At 38.7% G+C, this 20,652-nt stretch overlaps 1 protein-coding gene across 4 annotated transcripts in view; it reads left to right on the forward strand.

The window, feature by feature from the left end:
* The window catches only part of Myo5a (myosin VA), a 152,754-nt gene that overhangs the window by 115,318 nt on the left and 16,784 nt on the right, over nucleotides 1-20,652 (forward strand). For 3 of the 4 annotated variants that reach the window (XM_027411150.2, XM_035443808.1, XM_027411148.2), the window contains 7 exons: nucleotides 2,913-3,013; nucleotides 3,902-3,982; nucleotides 5,417-5,615; nucleotides 7,676-7,750; nucleotides 9,221-9,314; nucleotides 13,172-13,318; nucleotides 16,478-16,632. In XM_027411150.2, the coding sequence (XP_027266951.1) occupies nucleotides 2,913-3,013; nucleotides 3,902-3,982; nucleotides 5,417-5,615; nucleotides 7,676-7,750; nucleotides 9,221-9,314; nucleotides 13,172-13,318; nucleotides 16,478-16,632 (852 nt within the window). The remainder of the gene's footprint in view (nucleotides 1-2,912; nucleotides 3,014-3,901; nucleotides 3,983-5,416; nucleotides 5,616-7,675; nucleotides 7,751-9,220; nucleotides 9,315-13,171; nucleotides 13,319-16,477; nucleotides 16,633-20,652) is intronic. The other variant, XM_027411149.2, reaches the window with a different exon arrangement.

A 20,652-nucleotide genomic window follows, 5' to 3' on the forward strand; every position in this document is an offset into this window, starting at 1 on the left:
TCACTAGTAGAGCACATAGTTTAGTGACATGCTTGCCCACTTATTAAGTTCACATAGCCCATGTGGCAACTGTTCTGTGATAATGGGCTGGCCCTATCTCAACACAGTCCTTGCTTGCCCAGCTCCCAGCCTCCATGTAACACAATTTGTCTATTCTGGAGGAATGGGCAGTGTACTGAAACCTTCCAAATACCCAGTGCCTGTTTGTAATTCTGACTTTCTCCATTTCTTGTTTTTAAGGCAATAGTGAACACACAGTGAGCTAGGGTGTGAGTCAGCCCAGCCAGCTATGGTTTGTTTGTTCTACCTCCAGAGAGCTCTGGGAGGCTTTCTTGGACAATTGCCCTCCCAAAGGCCACTACTTGAACTCTTCAAAGATTTAGTATGAAGTCTGACCCAGATACATCAACAGCAGAGTTACTCTTTTACACACCCAAGCATTTTGCAACAAGGAACATTTTTAAACAAAACAACTCAGAAAAGAACATAAGCATTAGAAATAGGAGTTCCAGCCAGGTGGTGGTAGTGCACACCTTTAATCCTGGCACTTGGGAGGCAGAGGCAGAGGCAGGCAGATTTCTGTGAATTCGAGGCCATCCTGGTCTCCAGAGCAAGTTCCAGGACAGCCAAGGCCACACAGAGAAACCCTGTCTTGAAAAACGGAAAAAAAAAAAAAAGAAAAAAGGGGGGGGGGGGGAGAGAAGAAATAGGAGTTGCTATCTCATACACATATATTGATGTCTACCTTATGACATCAATTTTGTGAATGCTAATGCATTAGAGTTAGTTTTAGAAGAAACAAGGCATAGCTGTTAAATTAACTCTTGTCTAGAGTCAGTGAAAGTATCTATTCATGAAGCTAAAGATTTATTGTTTTTTGCATTTTTGTGCTTGCCATCATGTGATTTTTCAGGATGACAAGGTAAATTGTACATGTTTTTAATATTTAGTAAGTACTTCTGTTTAATCCTAACATTGGTTTGCAGGTCTTGGTGCTTTATGACCAGGTCTATTTTATTTGTACTGTTTTTTAAGATTTATTTATTCATTATTTGTCTTTCTGTGAGTATGTATAAATGAGTGCCAGAAGAGGGCATCGTGTGTCCTCCTCTATCATTGTCCATTTATTCTAGTGATTCTCCCTGACCTGAGGCTTTCATTTCCTTACCTAGACTAGAAGCCAATGAACCCCAGCAATGCCCTGGCTCCACCCCCTAAGAATCTGGGTTACAGACATGTGTGGAATGTCTAGTTTGTTACATGGGTGCTGAGAGCTGAACTCAGGTCCTCATGATTGAGAATCAAACCCTCTTAAGTGATGATACAGCTCTCCAGCCCTCTCTGCCTTTTTTGCTTTAAGGTCTCATATAGCCCAAGTTGGCCTCAAACTCACTGTATAGTTGAAGATGTCTTTGAACTCGCGGTCATCCTGCCTCCACCTCCTGAGTGTGCTGAGTACAGGTATAAGCTGCCATACCCTACTTCCTTTTTACTTACTAATTTCCTATTTGACATATTCCTATACGAAGTCACTAGGAAAAACTGTGATTGTAGTACCTTCAGATCTGACTTGTAACTTATAGTCATCTCTGTGACTCACTCTTGTAACTCTGGTGTCATGTACAAGTTGTGGCAGGGAGAAAGCCCTTCACTTGGAGCACTCTTAAATGGACAGATCTCCTGGGTACCACATCAAACAAGGTTGCACTCTTTACTGCCACTTTCCCCTCCCTAAGGACAAAGCCCATAGCTAGAATGAAAAGTAACTCTTGTGAAGTTGCAGAGTTGAATTTCTCTACTCTTGTGGTTTCAACTGTTGAGCGATAGTGGGATGCTACATATATGATGCAGCCTTTTCAGAATTTTGAGTCACTGCATATAGGAAACACAGGGAACAGTGAGTTAAAAAAAACTTCTGTGCTGCAGTCCAAATCTGACTCCATCTCTCAAGAACTATATCCTAGCCAAGACAGGCAGAATGAGAAAAGAAACATCTGCTTGTTCCCCCAGGACATCAGCAAATAGAGACACCCATCTTTCCCTGTCTTCCTACTAACTGAATAGATCAAGTAACCTAGTTTATCAGAAGTTCAAAAACACTTCAAAAGTCCTAAGATATTCAAGTGCAGTGTATCATTGTTTGATATAAAAACTTGAATCATTGTGAATTATGTTTATAGGTCTTTAAAATGAGACTATGAAATAGATTTTTATGAAATAGATTTTTCTTTCAGGGAATGTGAAAATTAAATTAGCTGAAATATACTAAATATATACTCTTTATAAAATAAAGCTCAAGAAATGTTTATTTGGGGCCAGAATGTAGTTCAACTGGTAAAATGCTTACGTAGCATGTACAAAGCCCTGGGTTCAATCTGCAGCACTCCATAAATTGTGCTGGTCCAGTGGTACATACCTATGATCCCATCACTGAGGAAGATGAGGCAAGAAGACCAGAAGTTCAAGGTTATTCTCAGATACATAGAAAGTGTGAGAACAGCCTGGGCATGGCCACCACACCTAACTTAGAGCAAACACTGATTGAAAGATCGGACATATTTTTAGACAAAGAGAATGACCCTTTTTAGAGGCAATTAAATTAGTAATTCTGTGTAATGTTTTTCATAAGTGTGTGTGTGTGTGTATGCATGTGTGTGTGTGTGTGTATGCACAAAAGAGAGAGAAAAAGAGGGTGTGCATGTGTCTGTGTAAGCATGCACGTGAATGTCAGATGATAACTTATGTGAGGAGATTCTTTCCACCGCATAGGTTCTAGAGATTGAACTCAGGTCATCAGGCTAGGTGGCAAGTGCCCTTACCCACTAAGCCCTAAAATGAAAAGAATATATTGTTGTGGTCCACAGATACGGAGTTGAGCCTTCATATGGAAATGTGTCATTTCTCCCTTTTAGAATACAATGACAGATTCCACAATACTTTTGGAAGATGTACAGAAAATGAAAGACAAAGGTGAAATAGCACAAGCATATATTGGTTTGAAGGAAACAAACAGGTAAGTTGATCCTTTTATCCACCTTGGTTTAACTGTATTAATCTGAGTCTTCAAGCCAACCTCAGGAAGTCAGTACGCTATTCATTGCTTTATTAGACATCAGCCAATCTTCAAGAAGGTTTCTGGTTGTAACCCAGCTTAAAATCCCATTAATATTAGGTAACTATTTATGATTGATGTCAAGGAAAATGTTATTCACATTATGGTGATGGGGAGAACAGATGAGGTAATGAAGGAATGAAGAATAGCATCTGACATTTAACAGACCCTCACAATGTATTGTTTGCACCCTAGGTAGAAAAAAATGTTACCAACTAAATGTTGTCTATAAACTACACTATTTTAATAACAGGTGATAGATATACCTCTAATATAAAGGTAGTTTATACAGATCTGAAATTTAATTTTATCTAAAAATTTAAAACCATGTCAAAAGGTGAGAACTTAGGATATATTCTGTTATTTGAACAGTAATTTTTATAAAAGATTACATGGGGAATCAGATTATGCTGAAATAAATTCCTATTAAGAAAACTTAAAATTTCGTTTTGAAGTAGATTATGAAAATTACCACATGAAGATATAACATGTGTTATGGTTAGCCTTAATGTAATGCTTGATGTGTACAGTCAAATGGCTAGCCACATAAAACATTAGAAATTGAATGTCTCACTTTCCAGTCATTTCTTCATTTATTTGTTATGCAACTTCTTACCCATTTTTAATTAACCAAAGTAATTTTGTGATAATGTAAAGTCATTTTTAATTACTAAAAATGGTCCTATCCACTTAGTAAATACTGGAATACCATGTGCTTTTCTTGACCACCATCATCTCATTTCCATCCCATGTCCTTTGTGTTTTGCATTGTGTTCTTTTACATGGAAGATCATCTACTATGGATTACCAGGAATTGAATGAGGATGGAGAGCTCTGGCTGGTTTATGAAGGGTTAAAACAAGCCAACAGGTTATATCTGTCTCCTCAAAAATGGAATGCTATTAACTTGTTTTTCTTACTAACAGTGGACTCACAACTTTGACTACTGTATGTCTTGTGCATTTATTGTCCTCATGAGACGATTAGTCTCAATAAAACTTAGAATCTGCAGCCAAATACCTTCTTTAAAATTGTCTCTACTAACAGATACTGCTAAGGCTAAAGTTGACTATAGGTAAATACAAATTACTTCATATATGCCACAGTGCTGTCAGGAGTGAGTGTCTAAAAACTGTGAATCTCTCTAGGACTTGAGGAAAGCAGTCTTCCAGCTAAAGCACAAGTTATTGGAGCAAGGCCACTAGTACTCATTACTTGACAGTAGCTTATTTGTAATGAATGTCAATCTGGGATACACATTTCTATAACAGATGTGGCCACTTTCTCATTATTGTGATGCTGCCTAAAGTCATTGTTAAGTGCCTGATTCAGCATTCTCTGTGGTTATTGTGAGATTCAGAGCCAAAGAATTCAAGATAACCACCTGAGTTCAGCAATTCACTTCCAGGAAAAAAAAATAGAATTAGCTGCATCTCTCTCTCTAACATATTCATCTGCCCTAGTGATGCAGTGTCTTAAAAATCTCCTACAAAATTCCATTTTAGTGATATAATTTTAAAATTCTTATACTGTTAAATGGGCTATGCTTGCTGCTTTGTTCTAACCATTAACTAATTAGCTTTCTTGAAATTTCATAACTAAAATATTTTAGTCTGCTAATAATAGTTTGCTCACAATGGCATCAGTAAATTTTACTCAGCAGTTGATAACAAAGGAAATCAAGATTAAGTGTCTGTTTCTTCATGTTAGTTCATGCTTGACTAAAACTTTGTCCAAAAGCCGTATCTTGTTAGGATTCTATTAGACATGTAATTTCATGGGGAGAGAAATGACAATTCTGTCTACACACACACACACACACACACACACACACACACACACACACACCTGCTAGATGCTATTTGGATAAATCTATAAGTTTCCAAGTAGTGCTCCAATCCATTTGTTCTGGATAAGAGGACAATATGTAAAACATGATCCTGGTTCCACCTTTGCCTGAAATCAGTAATTGTGTCTTTTCATTAGGTTGGGAGTATATAATTTTGTTTTTCATGATGCAGCTATTTATTTATTTATTTATTTATTTATGAATTTATTTTTGGCAATAATACTATCTTTGCCAACTTAAAGGATAACTTCATACAATTCAGAAAGACACAAATTTGGACACATCTGTTTCCATTTCTGCCATTTGAGTTTCATGACATTACTGGGCTCAGGAGATGCACAGATGCTAAAGAATTCTGGCTTTTCCTATTCTTGCAAAGGAACATGTAGCTTCACACCCATTAGTGTGAAATTGGGGTGTCCTCTTCCCTATAAACCTGTGTGGCCTCTCTTCAGGCTCTTGGAATCCCAGCTACAATCTCAGAAGAGGAGCCATGAGAATGAGGCCGAGGCCCTCCGTGGGGAGATCCAGAGCCTAAAGGAAGAAAACAACCGGCAACAGCAGCTGCTGGCTCAGAACCTGCAGCTGCCCCCAGAGGCCCGCATTGAGGCCAGCCTGCAGCATGAGATTACACGGCTGACCAATGAAAACCTGGTAAGGAGAATGGCGGTACCCCGATCTGCCATATGTTCTTTTTGGACAAGCACAGCTTTTCCTTGTTGGGAAAGACACTCTTCTGTAGCTGATAGAGACCGAAAGGAAAATATGAATGTGTTGGCAGAAATGAATCAAAATAATGAAATTGCATGCAGTCTGTTTCTCTCAGCAGCCTTTTGGACAATTGAGCCCTCTCAGACCTTACCTGCAGTGTCTAGAAGAAAGCCTCCTGACTACTTTCTAGGCTTTAACTACCAGAGAGATATAGCTACACATTATTTTCCTTTGATCCCAAGCATCCAATGAGGATGCCATCCAGCCTGTCTAGCCCACAAGCCAGGGAAGATTCTTGGTTGAACTAAGCTTGGGCTATGGGTTAACACTGGGTAGAGCTTCTAGAATAGGATAGAGGGACTAGAATTGAACTTGGCACATTTTATTCTTATAAGCAGAACTTGTACTTTTGCTTTTCCTCTTACCAGATTCTGAATGCTGACATGGACTCCAAAACTTCCTTTTTTTCTCAAAAATTCCTTTAAAATTTTACCAAGAAAAAAATTATTTTCTACCATATTTCTTTCTCTGTCACATTATAACTTGGATTACATATTTGTAATTTTTTAATCTATGTAAATTTCCAGATATATTTGCTGCATAAAAACCAGTGAAAGATTATAATTATAATTTTGGCATAAAATCTGTTCCTTAGTGACATGAAAAATTAACACCTTTTTAAGATCTATAATAATCTTAGAATTTCTCTGGAGGTCTAATTCCATTAGTGATATTTGACAACATAGATAGTTGTTCACCATATGTTCACCCATGTTTTATCTAGATTAGAAAAATTAAGAGTATTTTCTTTCCAATATGTCTTATGGAAAGAAGCCCCATGATAGGAATGTGAGGAAAGGGTGGGATGGTGTCCGGGCTCTTCAGCATGACTGAACCTTATTGCTTGATGGGAAATGCTTCTGAGTCACAAAGTATTCTTTAAAAGTTGTGTTTTACTCTTGTTGCTTAAATAACTAACAATGCTTTTGATGATTAAGAATTGATAAATGTGTGGAATAATATTGATTGATCAGTCTACAGATTCTTTGTTTCTGAATCTTTGTCTTAAAATGCTAAGTGATCTGTGAAATAGGTTCTTTTCTCAGTGGTAGATTCTCAGTTGTTCACTAAGTTAATCAAGTGTTGCCCTTACAGCCTGTCTGTACTATTAATATTCTTGGAAAATTTTGTACCTAATGTAGAAACAATCAAGCCCTACACTCTAAATAGAAGACTCTAATAGTTTGTTTTAGGCTACCCTTTGCAGATCAGCTGCCTGTGCCATTACACTGACTGCTAATTCAAAGAATATTATCAAACTCAAGAGATGGAAGGATATGCCTTCTTAGGCTATCTAGAGTTTCTTAGTCTTAATTATGCATTTTTTAGGATTCACTTGATCAGAATATTAAGGCAACAGTATGTCTGGGCTTAGTGCTTCTGAAGTTTTGCCTTGCATACACCCCCCCCACACACACACACATACTCACAACATGCCTATACATATAGGAATGGCTTTCTTTCTCCTCTAGTGTACAGGCTTCACAGGCCTACCCCATGCTGCCTCTCACCAGCTCCACCAGTTCCGAAGGGTAGTGGAGTGCTAGCAGCACTCCTGCCTTTTTTTTTTTTTTTTTTTTTTTTTTATTTATTTGTTGCCTTCCTTGCTCTTGCTGCTCTGCTTGTAGCTGAGCAGTGTAGCAGCTTGGGAGGAGTAAAGGCTGAGAAATGAAGCATCAGTCTTCTCTGTCTATTGACCTGCTGAATGACAATATTGTGGCCATCACCTGTTTCCAATGGTCATACAAAATAGATCTGTAAATATGAGACTCATCTATACTAGAAAAAGAACATGGTAATGGCAGGTGACAGATTGGAACTTATGAGTAGATATAGTGTCATTACCTGTGTTTTAAAGTTTTTTTTTTTAAGTTAATTTTTCTGAGAGGTAGCAGTCCCTCAAAGACACAAGAAACAACTATCCATTGTACCTGTTTTTTCAGTATTTTGAGGAATTATATGCAGATGACCCTAAGAAGTATCAATCATATCGGATTTCACTTTACAAAAGGATGATTGTATGTAAACCACAGTGCTTTTCTGTTGTCTTCTGCTACTTCTAGCCTTCTCTAACTGAAGAGCACACTGCTGCCTGCCACTGCCCGGGAGGTCTCTTCAAAAATCTTCAAAAAATCTTTCCCCTCAGCCTCCACAGCTCCCTTTAACCGTTGTGTCAACTCTTTCAGTGTCCTGTGCCCACTGTGTGTTTGGTTCGTTGTTAACCCAAGGCTTACAGTGTGATGGAAGTATAACCCAGCACTGGAAATGTTAGCAACTGTTCCCTTGGAATCACTAGTGTGGTCTGAATCCACTCTTGTGCAAAATGGAGAATGAACCAGTGTTTTCGAATGTTGTTCTTCTCTATAACTTAGTGACAACCACCAGCCAGCTTCACTGACTCATGTTCCTTCTAAGCTTTCTTAGTCTGGCCCTGTCGTCTTCCTTCTTAGTTTTACTGAGTTTCTAACTGCCTGTCCTTTGAGAAAGGTCTTTACTAAATAGAGCAGTAGTCACAGATGTCTTACCTTTGTTTTAAATATACAGGTTTTCTTTCTGTCTCTGATTTTTTGCATTTAGCAATCAAACTTTTTTCTTTTCTTTTTGTTTCTTTTTTTTTAAGACAGGTTTTCTCTGTTGTAGCCTTGGCTGTCCTGGAACTTTCTCTGTAGACCAGGCAAGCCTTGAACTCACAGAGAGTTCCTGTTCCTGTCTCTGTCTCTGCTTCCTGAGTCTTGGGATTAAAGGTGTGGGCCACCACTTGAAGGCAGATCCCCTCCCCACAGACAGACTCTCACTACATAACCCAGGCTGGCCTTTGAATTCTCTCTCAGAATCCCAGGTATTTGGGTTATAGGCATACACCTTTGTGCTATGTAGCAAAACGCTCTTTATCCTTTTTTTGTTGCTTTTTTGTTGTTTGGTTTGTTTTTTGAGACAGTGTTGCTCTGTAACCCCTTGAACTCACAGAGATTCACCCATTACTGCCTCCAGAGTACTGGAACCAAAGGTATCACTACAACATCTGGTTCAACTTTCTTTTAGTTTCCTCAAACTGTATGTTTCTTAGGCTTTAAGGCTAAATTCAGAACTGGTAAATCATAGCAATCGTTTACACATGCAGTGTCAGTCTTAAGTGCAGCCATCTTCAGATCTCTCACAGAATATTTGTGCACTCATCAAAACTCATTTTTGTTAGGGCCTTTTTCAAAAGTGACAATGCATCTATGAGTCATTTCCCATAGGAATCTGCTGGAAGACTTCCATCACTCTGTAAAGGAACTTATTGCAGTGTGTATTTTAGTTGCCTTCACTGTAGCTGCACCTCCCTTGTCTGCCAGTTTGAGCCAGGTGGTGGCTCCACCAGTGAGCTCTTCTGCAGCTTTTATGTAAAACTAACAGTGCTGTTGCTGTAATTATGTCTGTGCTCCCTTTGTGTCTGTACCAAGCCTCTTTTGATCTTTCTGATGTAATTCTCATTTTGATCTTAGGATTTGATGGAACAACTTGAAAAGCAGGATAAAACTGTCCGAAAACTGAAAAAACAACTGAAAGTCTTTGCCAAAAAAATTGGTGAACTAGAAGGTACTTAAACATGCTTTACAGTATTTGTCAAATTTTATTTCCTGTTGCTAGTATAAACCTCCATTAGGTGAATTTTTAGAGAAATAAGCTAAAATTCTGCTCTGAGGAGTGGAAATTTTTACTTGTACATGTGAGGATAATTTTCATAGTAATAAAACGGTAAGTTACAAGGGGAGAAAATTCATTCAGCAAACATCTAATGAACATCTCTGACAGTATAGCATGTGTGTAAGAGCAAGGATTCCAGAGCCAGCTTCAAACCATGTCTCTCCTACTTCCTAGTCTCAGAATGTTTGCAACTTGCTGAACCTCTCCATGTCTCAATTTTTCCACATTCTCACTGTGAATGATAATGTTATCTATCACACATGGTTTGTAAAAACTGAGTGAGTTAATGTGGATGATGCATCTACAATAGTGATAGTAAATGCTCCACACAGCCTACTTGTTATTACTAGAGCTACAGAAGGGAACGTGGTAGAGTTTATCCTCAAAGAACTCATGATCTAATAGAGAGAAAAAAGTTAATCTGAAAATACAAATTATAATTATAAAGAAATACAATTTTAAAAATATAATTATTTCTATATGGACTAGAGAAGCTCCTTGAAAAAAATCCAATGTAAACATATTAATCTTGTCTTGTGGGTTAGTTTTTTCCTTCAATAAGTTTTTTTTTTGACTGCTTCTTAATTGCTAGACACAGTTGCAAGTGCTTGAGATCTAGCTGTGAAGACCAAAGCAGATGCTAAGTTCGCTCTAACGACCATATGACTGCTCAAGGCATTATAGAGACAGAATTTCAAAGATGAAATTCCCTTTAAATCTTTGCAAGCTCTTACCATTTTGACCACAAGTGATATGCTCATCCTAGCCATCTGTCATATTTCCTAGTTGTCATCTTTATGATTCTCATATGACACAAAGGGTAGAGAGTTCCCACCACTTGAAATATTCAAGAGAATCTGTCCCAGTGAACTCTATGTTTGCTTTTCCTTACCCCATCATACTACATCATAACTGTTCTGTTTGACTGCCAGTGTCCTATTCAAGCCCTGCTCATTCTTTGGGACCAAAGGCACATGTCACATCCTCAGAAACATGTTTGACACACCATAGGTCACATGACCCTGCCTCCAGTGTTTGGTTCATACTTTCTGTGGTTTTTCACTGTCATATTTTTAGCAGTTTTTCTGTTTGAATTGCTGGTTTCTATGCTAGACCAAGAGTGTTCTGAGCATGGAAATCTCTCCTTTTTCTTACAGTTACAAGGATCACAGTGCCTGACCTATGGTAGAGCATAGTACCATGGGTGTTAACGCTTTATTTAATATTCAGATATTGAAATGTTTGTTTTAGATGTCAGAAAGATTACTTTATAGCCATATATTTCATTTTGACCCTTAGCATTACATGCATGATTCATATACTACACTAAAACTTTTGAAACTGCAGCATTTGGGGAGATACCGCTACATATAAAGCAATTTCCACTAAGCTATGAGGACTGAATCCCCAAAACTTGCCTAAATAGTTATCAGGAGTGGCAGCTGCCTACAATGCTAGTTTTAAAGAGACAGGGTATCCCTAGAACAAGCTGGCTAGCTAGACAAGCTGAAACAGCAAGGTCTGGGTTCAGGGAGAGCCCCCACCTTAATACATCAGGTAGAGGTAGATGAAGGAAGATGCTCGATGTAACCTCAGGCCTCCACATACACACATGTGTGCCCATGCACTTGCATGCACTCATGAACATGCACACACACCATCTGTACAAATACAAGAAAGAAAAATCTTTTGAAACTCCAGGTCTACACACATGAGCTATAATGTTCATTGGCAATACTTAAAAATCTAGGTTATTTTTTCCAGAGAACTTCTACACTGAACTGGTCATCATGATAAGACAGCAGAATATTTGCTAAAAAAACACTGCTTTAATGGTATTGATCTGTGAGGTGGTTAAACTCGTGGCTCTTGGCCAACATTAGTGAATGTGAATAAATATAAAAGCCATTGTTACTTAACATTTTAAATCAGTTTCTTTTAAATGTGTTTTTACCAGTGAGCTAAACTCTCAACCTCTGAAATGTAATTGAAGAGATAAGTTAAAATATTTCAAGATGCTACTCATTTTGGCCATTGTCAATTAGAAATCTAATCTTTCAGTTAAACTATCCTGAAAGCCAAGCAAAAAATAACATTTATGCTAGCAGCTCATGGGTTAAACAAGAAAAGACATATTAGATCTTAATAAGGTTTATATTTTGAGTTAAGTGATTTATATCTAGAGGTTAAAATGAAATAGGCACAACATGACAAGCTCTTCCAACACTCTCTCTTCTTATCCACATCTGTGTTTTACAGAAAAATACCAGAGTCTTTGTGCAACAAAAAAACAAAGTTTGGTTTTTTTCCTTAAATGTGTTAAAACATATTTAAACCCCTTTGCCTTAATGTAAAATAGCAAGACTCCTGTCTCTCTTGTGGGCTATATTACATTAAGGACAATTTTTTTAAAAAGAAACTTTTTAAAAGAAAAATGTAAACATGTATAATTTTTAGCAGAAATTATGCAGCTAAGTAGAGTCTTTCAAAATCTTGTGTGCACGGTGCTCTATTTTAATCCAGGAGTGGGTGTTACCTCTCCACTCTCATTTTAAAAAAATTAGACCTGAAATATTCTAGAAGCCAGTAACTTTTTTGATACAAGACAAACAAAACCCCAGGAGCTGTAGTTAGATCATAGGTCTAGAACCTCAGCCTTCTGGTTTCTCTGCTTTAGATCAGGCTTGCCAGAATTTTTCTACTTGTAAGAAAATGTCTGACAACTGGTTAAGCCTGACATTAAGATCTTCCTGATACTTTGGAGAGAAAAGGCAAATTTTTAGGGACTCTTTTTAATTGCTTTCCTTTCCAGAAAAAAAAATTAAGGAATATTTTCCTTTTGGATTTGTGAGAATCTAGAAAATGAAAGCAGAGCTTGCCGCAGTTCTAGAAGAATGCCTGTATTAGAGCACCAGGCTAAGTGGCTGCTGACTCAGTCTCTCTGGGCTGCTCAGGCTGGGTGATTCATAAGCAGTGAAAATATAATTCTCACAGAAAGTTATTCTCAAAGGGATAGAGGTTCAAGAAGATACCTGCAGGTTCAGTGTCTGGGGAAGGCCTGGTTTCTGCTTCCCAGGTGGTATCTTATTGCGTAGCCCTCCAAAGGAGGCGCCATCTGTTCACACATGACTCAAGTAAGCAGAAGACAGGGGTTAGCCTTATGAGGGAGGCCCTTATATGCCTTAATTTAGGCATTTTCACATCAAAATGTGCTTATAAGCACTGTCTAGATGTGGTTTGAATTTGAGATAATGGTAAATTTTGAATAAATGGTCTTTTGCTTTTAACGACTGGATACTAGATTCTTAGAACTAATATGTGCTTCTGATGTCCCCTTTACAATGTTTCTCTTCTGTTTGAGAGATTTGTTTGTTGCTTGCCTGCTTACTTTTGAGTTCAGGGGCTTGTGTAGCTGAGGCTGACCTCAAACTGGCTTCATAGCTGAGGCTGGCCCTGTGTGCTAGATCCATCTGATTCAGTTTCCCAAGTGCTGGGATTATAGGCACACACTGCCATTCCCACCTTGTTTTTCCATTCCGAAAACAAAAGTCTAAATATGTTTAACTACTTTTGATTGGTAAAGATTCATTAGCAAATATGCTAAATTGCATATGCTGGGAACTTTTCTGCTGTGCTGTGGATACTTGATTTTACTGCAGAGGAGTAAGAGAGTAAGGAGCTTCATTTCTTGCAGAGACCACTTACTTTTACCTGACAAATATTTCTCTCCTTTTTTGTTTCTCCTGAAGTGGGTCAGATGGAGAACATATCTCCAGGACAGATCATTGATGAGCCCATCCGGCCAGTCAATATTCCCCGGAAAGAAAAGGATTTCCAAGGAATGCTGGAGTACAAAAGGGAGGATGAGCAGAAGCTTGTTAAGAACCTGATTCTAGGCAAGTGCTTTCTGCATGGGTAAGATTCCTTCTTGCCAGGTCAGTGCTGGAAAAGCTGCTCAATGGGATTGAAACTGATGTAATGGTCTTTAAAATTATTTTCTTGACTGGCAAGATGGCTCAGTGGGTAATGGTGATTGCTGTCAAGCCTGGTGATCTGAATTTAGTTCCCAGGACCCTTATTGTAAAGTATCGATCAGTATTGGCTCAGGCCTCCAAAACCAACTTCTCAGAACAAAGGAGATTTGTTTGCCCTAGAGGGAGAGAGGGCAAGGAATAAGAGACAGAGACTGGAGATGGAGGATGAGGGAGAAGGGGTAGGGAACAAGGGAGATGGGAAAGGGATATTTTTGTTCCAGAGGGACAAAGGACTGCTTCTAGCTAAAGGGGAGACAGCTGGGGCACATAAGAAAATGGCAGTTTATCAAAGTACAAGAGGAAACCCCTTGTTAGAATGAGGTGTTTAGTTTTCATTGGGCATGTTAATTAGGTGAGCCAAAGCTTTTGATTGTTGGACTTCAATACTTTGATAGCTAGACCTTGGTAGTCAGCCTCAGGAGAAGGAAGTGGCCAAATAAGAGAATAGACCTTGGTGGCTTGCTTTAGGAATGTAATCTAACAGGTTTTTTTTTTAGCAAGGCAGAGCGAATCAGGGAGAAGAACAAGACCTACCAGAGCCATGCCCACCATAGCTGGTCCCTCCACCTATGGTGGAAGGAGAAAGTAGAGTCCTTCAGGCTGTCCTTTGGCTTCCACAAACACATTGTGTCACAGGCCCTTATGCAGCACACATAAAACAAATACATGTTTTAAAAATTTTAAATGCTAACACTTCTTTTTTTTAGACAGTGGCCCTATCCTGTCCATGCTTATCTTAAACTCCTGGGAGTTACCATTCAGTTTCAGCTTTATGAACATTGAAGGCCATAGATGTAAGCCACTGGCAGGTCCAGCTCTGAAGTTTTATGAATCTTCATTTTGTACTGCATTGCAGTGCTGTGGTAGAATCCTTACTGAGCATTCATTATCAAAGTGAGAGAACATGTGTCCAAGATCCATTTGTCAAGCTCCCTTGAAGCCAGGCCTCTCACTTCTGGCTTTCTGTTAAGATCACTCAGGAATTTTGGTTTGGTTTGGTTTGGTTTGGTTTGGTTTGGTTTGGTTTGGTTTGGTTTGGTTTGGTTTGGTTTTGAGACAAGATCTCATCATGTATAGCCCAGGTGAGCCTAGGACTTGATATGTAGCCAAAGCTAACGTAGAGTTCATAGTACTCCAGTCTCTGCCTCCCAAGTACTAAGGCCTATGTGTGCTTCCACTAAGACCATCGTGTGGAGGTTGTGTTGGGGAGGTGGTGGGGCAGGGATCAAGCCCAGGGCCACATGAATAGTAGATAGATACTGAGCCATCTCCTCAGCACACTCAGGAAGCTCTTGAAAATGTTGATAGTCCCCTGCCCCAAAATAAGTAAATTGAAGTTTCCAGGGAAAAGAGCTTGGCCACATCTAGTATTATTCTGGAAATGTCTCAGGAATTCCCAAATGTAAGCACAGTTGGACGACACTGTTATATGCTATTTAGATTTTTTTTAATTTCTGCTTTCATTCCCTAGAAATGTTTATGACTTACTACATTTAGGACAACAATTCAATAATATGGAAGAAAAAATAAGGAAAAAATTCCAGCAAAATACAAGATGGGACATTTGAAAAGGGAGTGGAAGGGGCATTTGGGAGGAGCTTAAGGCCTTGAGTGTAAGCCTCTGAGAGGAATGTATGGGGAAATAAAATAAGGAGTGAATGCATAAACCCTTAAGTAGTAGTGAACTAAAACCATCAGCCTTTGCCTTTCTCTCCTCCCAGCTACCATGGTGATAGCAATGGGATTGATAATTACACCTAATTTAACACTCCTCAGCTTCGTGACATTCAGTTTAGTACTATTTATAGGTTCAGAGGTGCTTCAGTTTCAACATGATCTTCATTTAACAAAGATGTTTTAGGGGCTGGTGATTTAAAGGGTAAAAAGGATAGAGAGTAAAGACAGGCATACAGTTTTATATAAAACTGTCAGGAAACACTCTTTGATGGGGTGTTCTGTGCATGGTAGCTAAAGAGAATAAGGAACAAATTGTATTTCTGAAGAAAGAACATCAGAGACAGAAAAGCTGTAAGGACATGGGTCCTGGCTGGGAGCCATGGCATGTTCCCCAAACAGCAAGGAGAGTTGTTTGGAGCAGAGTGAACTGAGCATGGGGAAGCTCGGGGCTAGACAATGTGGAGTACAATTCAGGTTTGGATTTTTGTTTTCTTTTGTTTTTGTTTTTTGAAACAGGGTTTCTCTGTGTAACAGTCCTAGCTGTCCTGAAACTCGATTTGTAGATCAGGCTGGCCTTGAACTCACAGAGACCCACCTGCCTCTGTCTCCCAAGTACTGGGATTAAAGGTGTGAACCCCTACAACCTGGCTCAGGTTTGTAATTTTATAAGTGAGTGAAGAAGCTCTTTGGATAATTCTGAGTACGAAAGTGGCATAATCTAACATGCATTTTCTTAAGTAAATAGCTGTAGAGTTGTAGATACTTGGAAATTATCTGGGACCAGGAGGTGGATCTGCGAGATCAGGTAGAAAGCTATTCCAGCAACCCAAAAAGAGGTGAGAATGTCCTCAGCTGGGGAGTAGCTAGTAGAAGTAGTTAGATTTAGGCCATATTTTGTAGGGAGCACTAACAGGAGTGATAAATTGGGCATATGGTGTGAGAAAAGTAAGGAATTTTTAAAATGATGAGGTTCGTGACCTGAGAAAGTGAACGTGGAGAGGTCCATTAGTAGAGAAGATACCAGGAGGAACGGAGAACGTGGCTTGGGAGAGGCTTGATTTGATGTGCCTGAGCAGAGACATCAGGACAGCTGATAAGACTGTTCTTCAAGGGAAAAGTCAGGGCACAATATATGAATTTTATATAGACATGTGCCCATAGTCAATAATTTCACTAATGAGCTTTAAAATACTGTTTTGGGTTTTTGATTTTGTGTTTTGTTTTTTATGATTTGCCCTGAATGATTGAGCTCCTACACAACTGTGCTTTTATCTCCCACAAAACATGCCTCACAAAGACTTTCAGGGTTACATAATTTTATTTCTCCTTTGTTTCTTTATTCAGAATTGAAGCCACGTGGAGTGGCTGTCAATCTGATTCCAGGGTTACCAGCATATATCTTATTTATGTGTGTGCGACATGCTGACTACCTGAACGATGATCAGAAAGTAAGATCATTGCTGACATCAACAATTAACAGCATCAAAAAAGTCTTGAAGGTCAGTTTCATGTTCCCCAGTTCTTATGGTTGTTAATGATGACAGTCTGTGCAGAGGCACTGTTTCTTCTTTAGACTTGGCACAGCTGCTCTTCACAAACCCTTTTCAGTCCTAACTACAAACTCCTGTATAACCTTTCTGTGGTTGTTACTTTCTCACCATAGTGACCAGATACCTGACAGAGGCACTTAAAGGAGGAAGGATAATTTTGAAAGACTCAGAGCTTAAGGAGGTATTAGCTCATCACAGAGGAGCAACAAGCAAAGACTGATTCAGAAATGGAGTGGACTATAATCCTCAAGGCTGGCCCCCTTTCCCCAGCTAGCCCTTCTTCCCTAAGGATTCCACAACCTCTCAAAAGCCACCACTAGCTGGGGACCTGTGGTAAACATGCAGATTGAACAGTAATCAAGATGATTTTATATCATTGCATTTAATTGTGGAGCGCAAAATTCTTCACAGACATTAATAGCCTGCTTTAGGTTTTATTGGGAACAAATTTAAAATGTTTAACAGAAGACAGGCATAGTGGCACACATCTTGAGGATCTCTATGAGTTCAAGGCTTGCCTGGCTTACAAAGCAGATTCCAGGCTAGCCAGGTCTATGTAGTAAGACCCTGACTCAATAATAAATAAAATGTTCAAATATTTATTGTAAACCAGCTATATACATACATGTTAATATGTGGTCCATATATGTAGAATATTATGCTGATGTTGAGATAAATGTCAAGTTCAGTAATATGTAGCTTATTATTTAAAAAGATGACTGATACGGCATTAAATTTTTTTCTTTCAACTCTGTTCTCCTATTCTCCAATTCATCCCTCGAATTATCTTGTTACCTAAAATCCCTATGAAAACAACATGGAGTTGCTAATCAGATAAAAAGGCTTGGAGAAGACAGTAGCATTAACAATGGAGGAAAAGCCTGTTAACTCTGCCCACTTACCTTACATAATCCTTCTAGTGACACCAGAAAAGCATGTCTTACTTTTAAATTCAGTGTTTCTATGAGAATTAAGATGTGCTCCAGGCACCTTGCCTTCTGATAACTCAATTTAACAGGATGAAGCATCTAGGATGAAGATCCGGTAGCTCTCTTGAATCTAAATGGGCTTGTAAAATTTTTATTGTAAAATCCCTCCCCTCAGGGCTCAGGGTAGCCTGCCGAAGAGGAATCAGATAGAGTGTAAGAGCCAGAAGGAATAGATGACAGCAAGAAAACAAGGCCCTATAAATCAACATGACCAAAGCTCTTATGAACTCACAGAGACTGAGGCAGCATTTACAGGGCCTGCATTGGTCTGCATCAGGTCCTTTGCACATATATTATGGCTTCTACTTTAGTGTTTTTATGGGATTCCCGAGTGTTCAAACGAGTGAGTCTTTGTTTCTTGTGCCTTCTCATAGGCTCTTTTCTTTCTGTTTGTTTTGTCTAATTCCAATGTGTTAGTTTTTGTGGTTTTTTTAATCTTATTTTCATTTAGTATTATCCTCTAGAAGTCTGTTTTCTAATGAGAGACAGAAAAGGCCAGGATCTGGATGGGAAATGATGTGGAAGGAACTAGGAGGAGTATATTATGAGAGGAAAAAAATACTGTTTCAATATAAGGGAAAAAAGAAAACAAAAACAAAATTGTAAAGTATGAAGAACATAAACCTTTTCATTTTACTCTTTAGACATGTTACTATATGCTGACACTGCTATTCAGCCGTCACCACAGTCCTTCTGTGGCTGTCTCATCCTCCTCACACTGCCCCGCCACACAGCAGCTTCCCAGCCTTCCTGCTCCCAGCCTTTGTGGCCTCTGACAAGTGCTGGTTCCCATTTCTGTAGCAAAGTTTTTCTCTGTCATCTGTTCCACAGTGGTTACCAAAGTGTGGGGCTTCTGAAGGCTCCTCTTTAAAATGCATGAATGTTTTCTAAATATACTCATTTAATTTTGGACATACTGATGCCAGATAGACTTATGTGTTTACTGTTTCCCTTTTTTGTTTGTGTTTTGGTTTTTCAAGACACAGTTTCTCTGTATAACAGCCCTGGCTGTCCTGGAATTTGCTTTGTAGACCAGCCTGGCCTTGAACACACAGAGATCCACCTGCCTCTGCCTCCTAAGTACTGGGATTAAAGGAGTGCTTACTTTTTCTTAAGTCAACTCCTATACAGATTTTTAAATCTTTCCCCTGTCTCTAAACCCAATTGTAAGATACATTTGTCTAATTTGGTTAATCATCACATCATATTAGTTAATGATTTTAAGAGAGTGTTTACTACAGCCTTTGTGTTCCACTTTAAATCAATGTGTGTTGCCTTATATCCACAGTTTGAACTGAAGTGTGTTTGTCCTGCATCCCTAATTTGACCTTAGCAGCAGTATTTTGACCTGGGCTTTAAAACAGTGTAGCTGTTCTAAGGCATATTGAGAGTCCATAAAGTTTTTAGCTCACAGATCATTTTATCTAATAAATAGAAAACTGAAAATAATTTTGAGCTTGTCTAATTTTCTTTTTGAGTCAAAATGACATTAATTTGATATCTAATTTTGATATAGTTTACTCATTATAAAAATATTATCTTGAGATAACTAGTAGAGAGGTACGATTTGGTTTTAAATGCTTTAAAGTTTCCCAGAAGTGTATTTTGAAGTGGCACAGAGTGTTTTACTTTAATGGGACAGAGAGGACCTATCCTGTTCATATGGAATGAAGCTATTTTAGTGGGGTTAGTTTGTTTATTTTGAAATCCTCTCTTTAATCGTCTTCTGCTTTTGTCCAGTTGTTTTTGTTTGTTTGGTTGGCTTTGGTTTCTGGTGATGCTAAGGATACTGATAACATGTAGGTACAATTATAAGATTTCTGTTAGGCTATTTTGAGGCAGCTAGGCTTGTCTAGACATTAGCAAAGATGGTCAGTGACTCTGTCCTATAGAACAGCCTGTAAATAATGTTGCCTTCCAATCTATACAGAGATGTTCTCTGCCAGCACCACCACTGGGAGTAGATACAATCCACGTCTGTGGAAGAATTAAACTTCTTAGTCAAACCTGTGTGCAAGCCATAAGGTGATTGTCTGTGTGGGGGAATGTCATAACATTTTATTTAATTCTGCCAGTTTTCTTTTTTTTTTGGAGGCGGGGGTGGGATAGGGTTGAGACAGGGTTTTTCTGTGTGACAGTTCTATCTGTCCCAGAACTCCTTTTATAGATCAGGCTGACCTTGAATTAACAGAGATCTTCCTGCCTCTGCCTCCTGAGTGCTGGGATTAAAGGTATGCACCACCACTGCCCAGCTATAATTCTGGCAATGTTCCTAAAGCTAGGCTTTTTCAAAGTAGAGACCTGAACTCAGTTCTCCTAGCTCAGCTAAAAATACTTAATTGGGCTTAAAATATTCTAGGATTTCTTTCTTAAAGTCATTTCGGAATAATATCCTCCAAATCTTAAGCTCTTTAATGTGTTTTATGCATACTTAAGGATGTTAATTTTATTATCTAAAAATCAACCTATTCTGGTACACTTGTACTATGTAGAGTAACAACCAGGATCCAGGCTATACTCTGAATATATATATATATAATATATATATATATATATATATATATATATAATTTTAAACCAGGTATGGTGGCACACTTGGGAGGTAGAGGTAGGAGAATCAGGATTGGAGACTGGCATCAGCTATAGAGTGAGTCTGAGGCCAGTCTAGGCCACAGATATAGAGAGGTAGTTACAGAGATAGATAGATAGATAGATAGATAGATAGATAGATAGATAGATAGATAGATAGGATACATAGATATTAAATCTGTGTGTGTGTGTGTATGTGTGTGTGTGTGTGTGTGTGTGTGTGTGTGCATGCACTTGAGCACAGTTCAACAGAAAACAACCTCAAATGTTGTTCCCCAGGAGTATCACCTACCTTGTTTTTGAGACAGGGTTTCTCACTGGGACCTGGGACTCCCTGATGAGGCTAGGTTGACTGACTGGTGTAGGCCTCAGGGATTCTCCCATCTCTGCC

This window comes from Cricetulus griseus, chromosome 4 (genome assembly GCF_003668045.3).
Source record: "Cricetulus griseus strain 17A/GY chromosome 4, alternate assembly CriGri-PICRH-1.0, whole genome shotgun sequence".
NCBI lineage: Eukaryota > Metazoa > Chordata > Mammalia > Rodentia > Cricetidae > Cricetulus > Cricetulus griseus.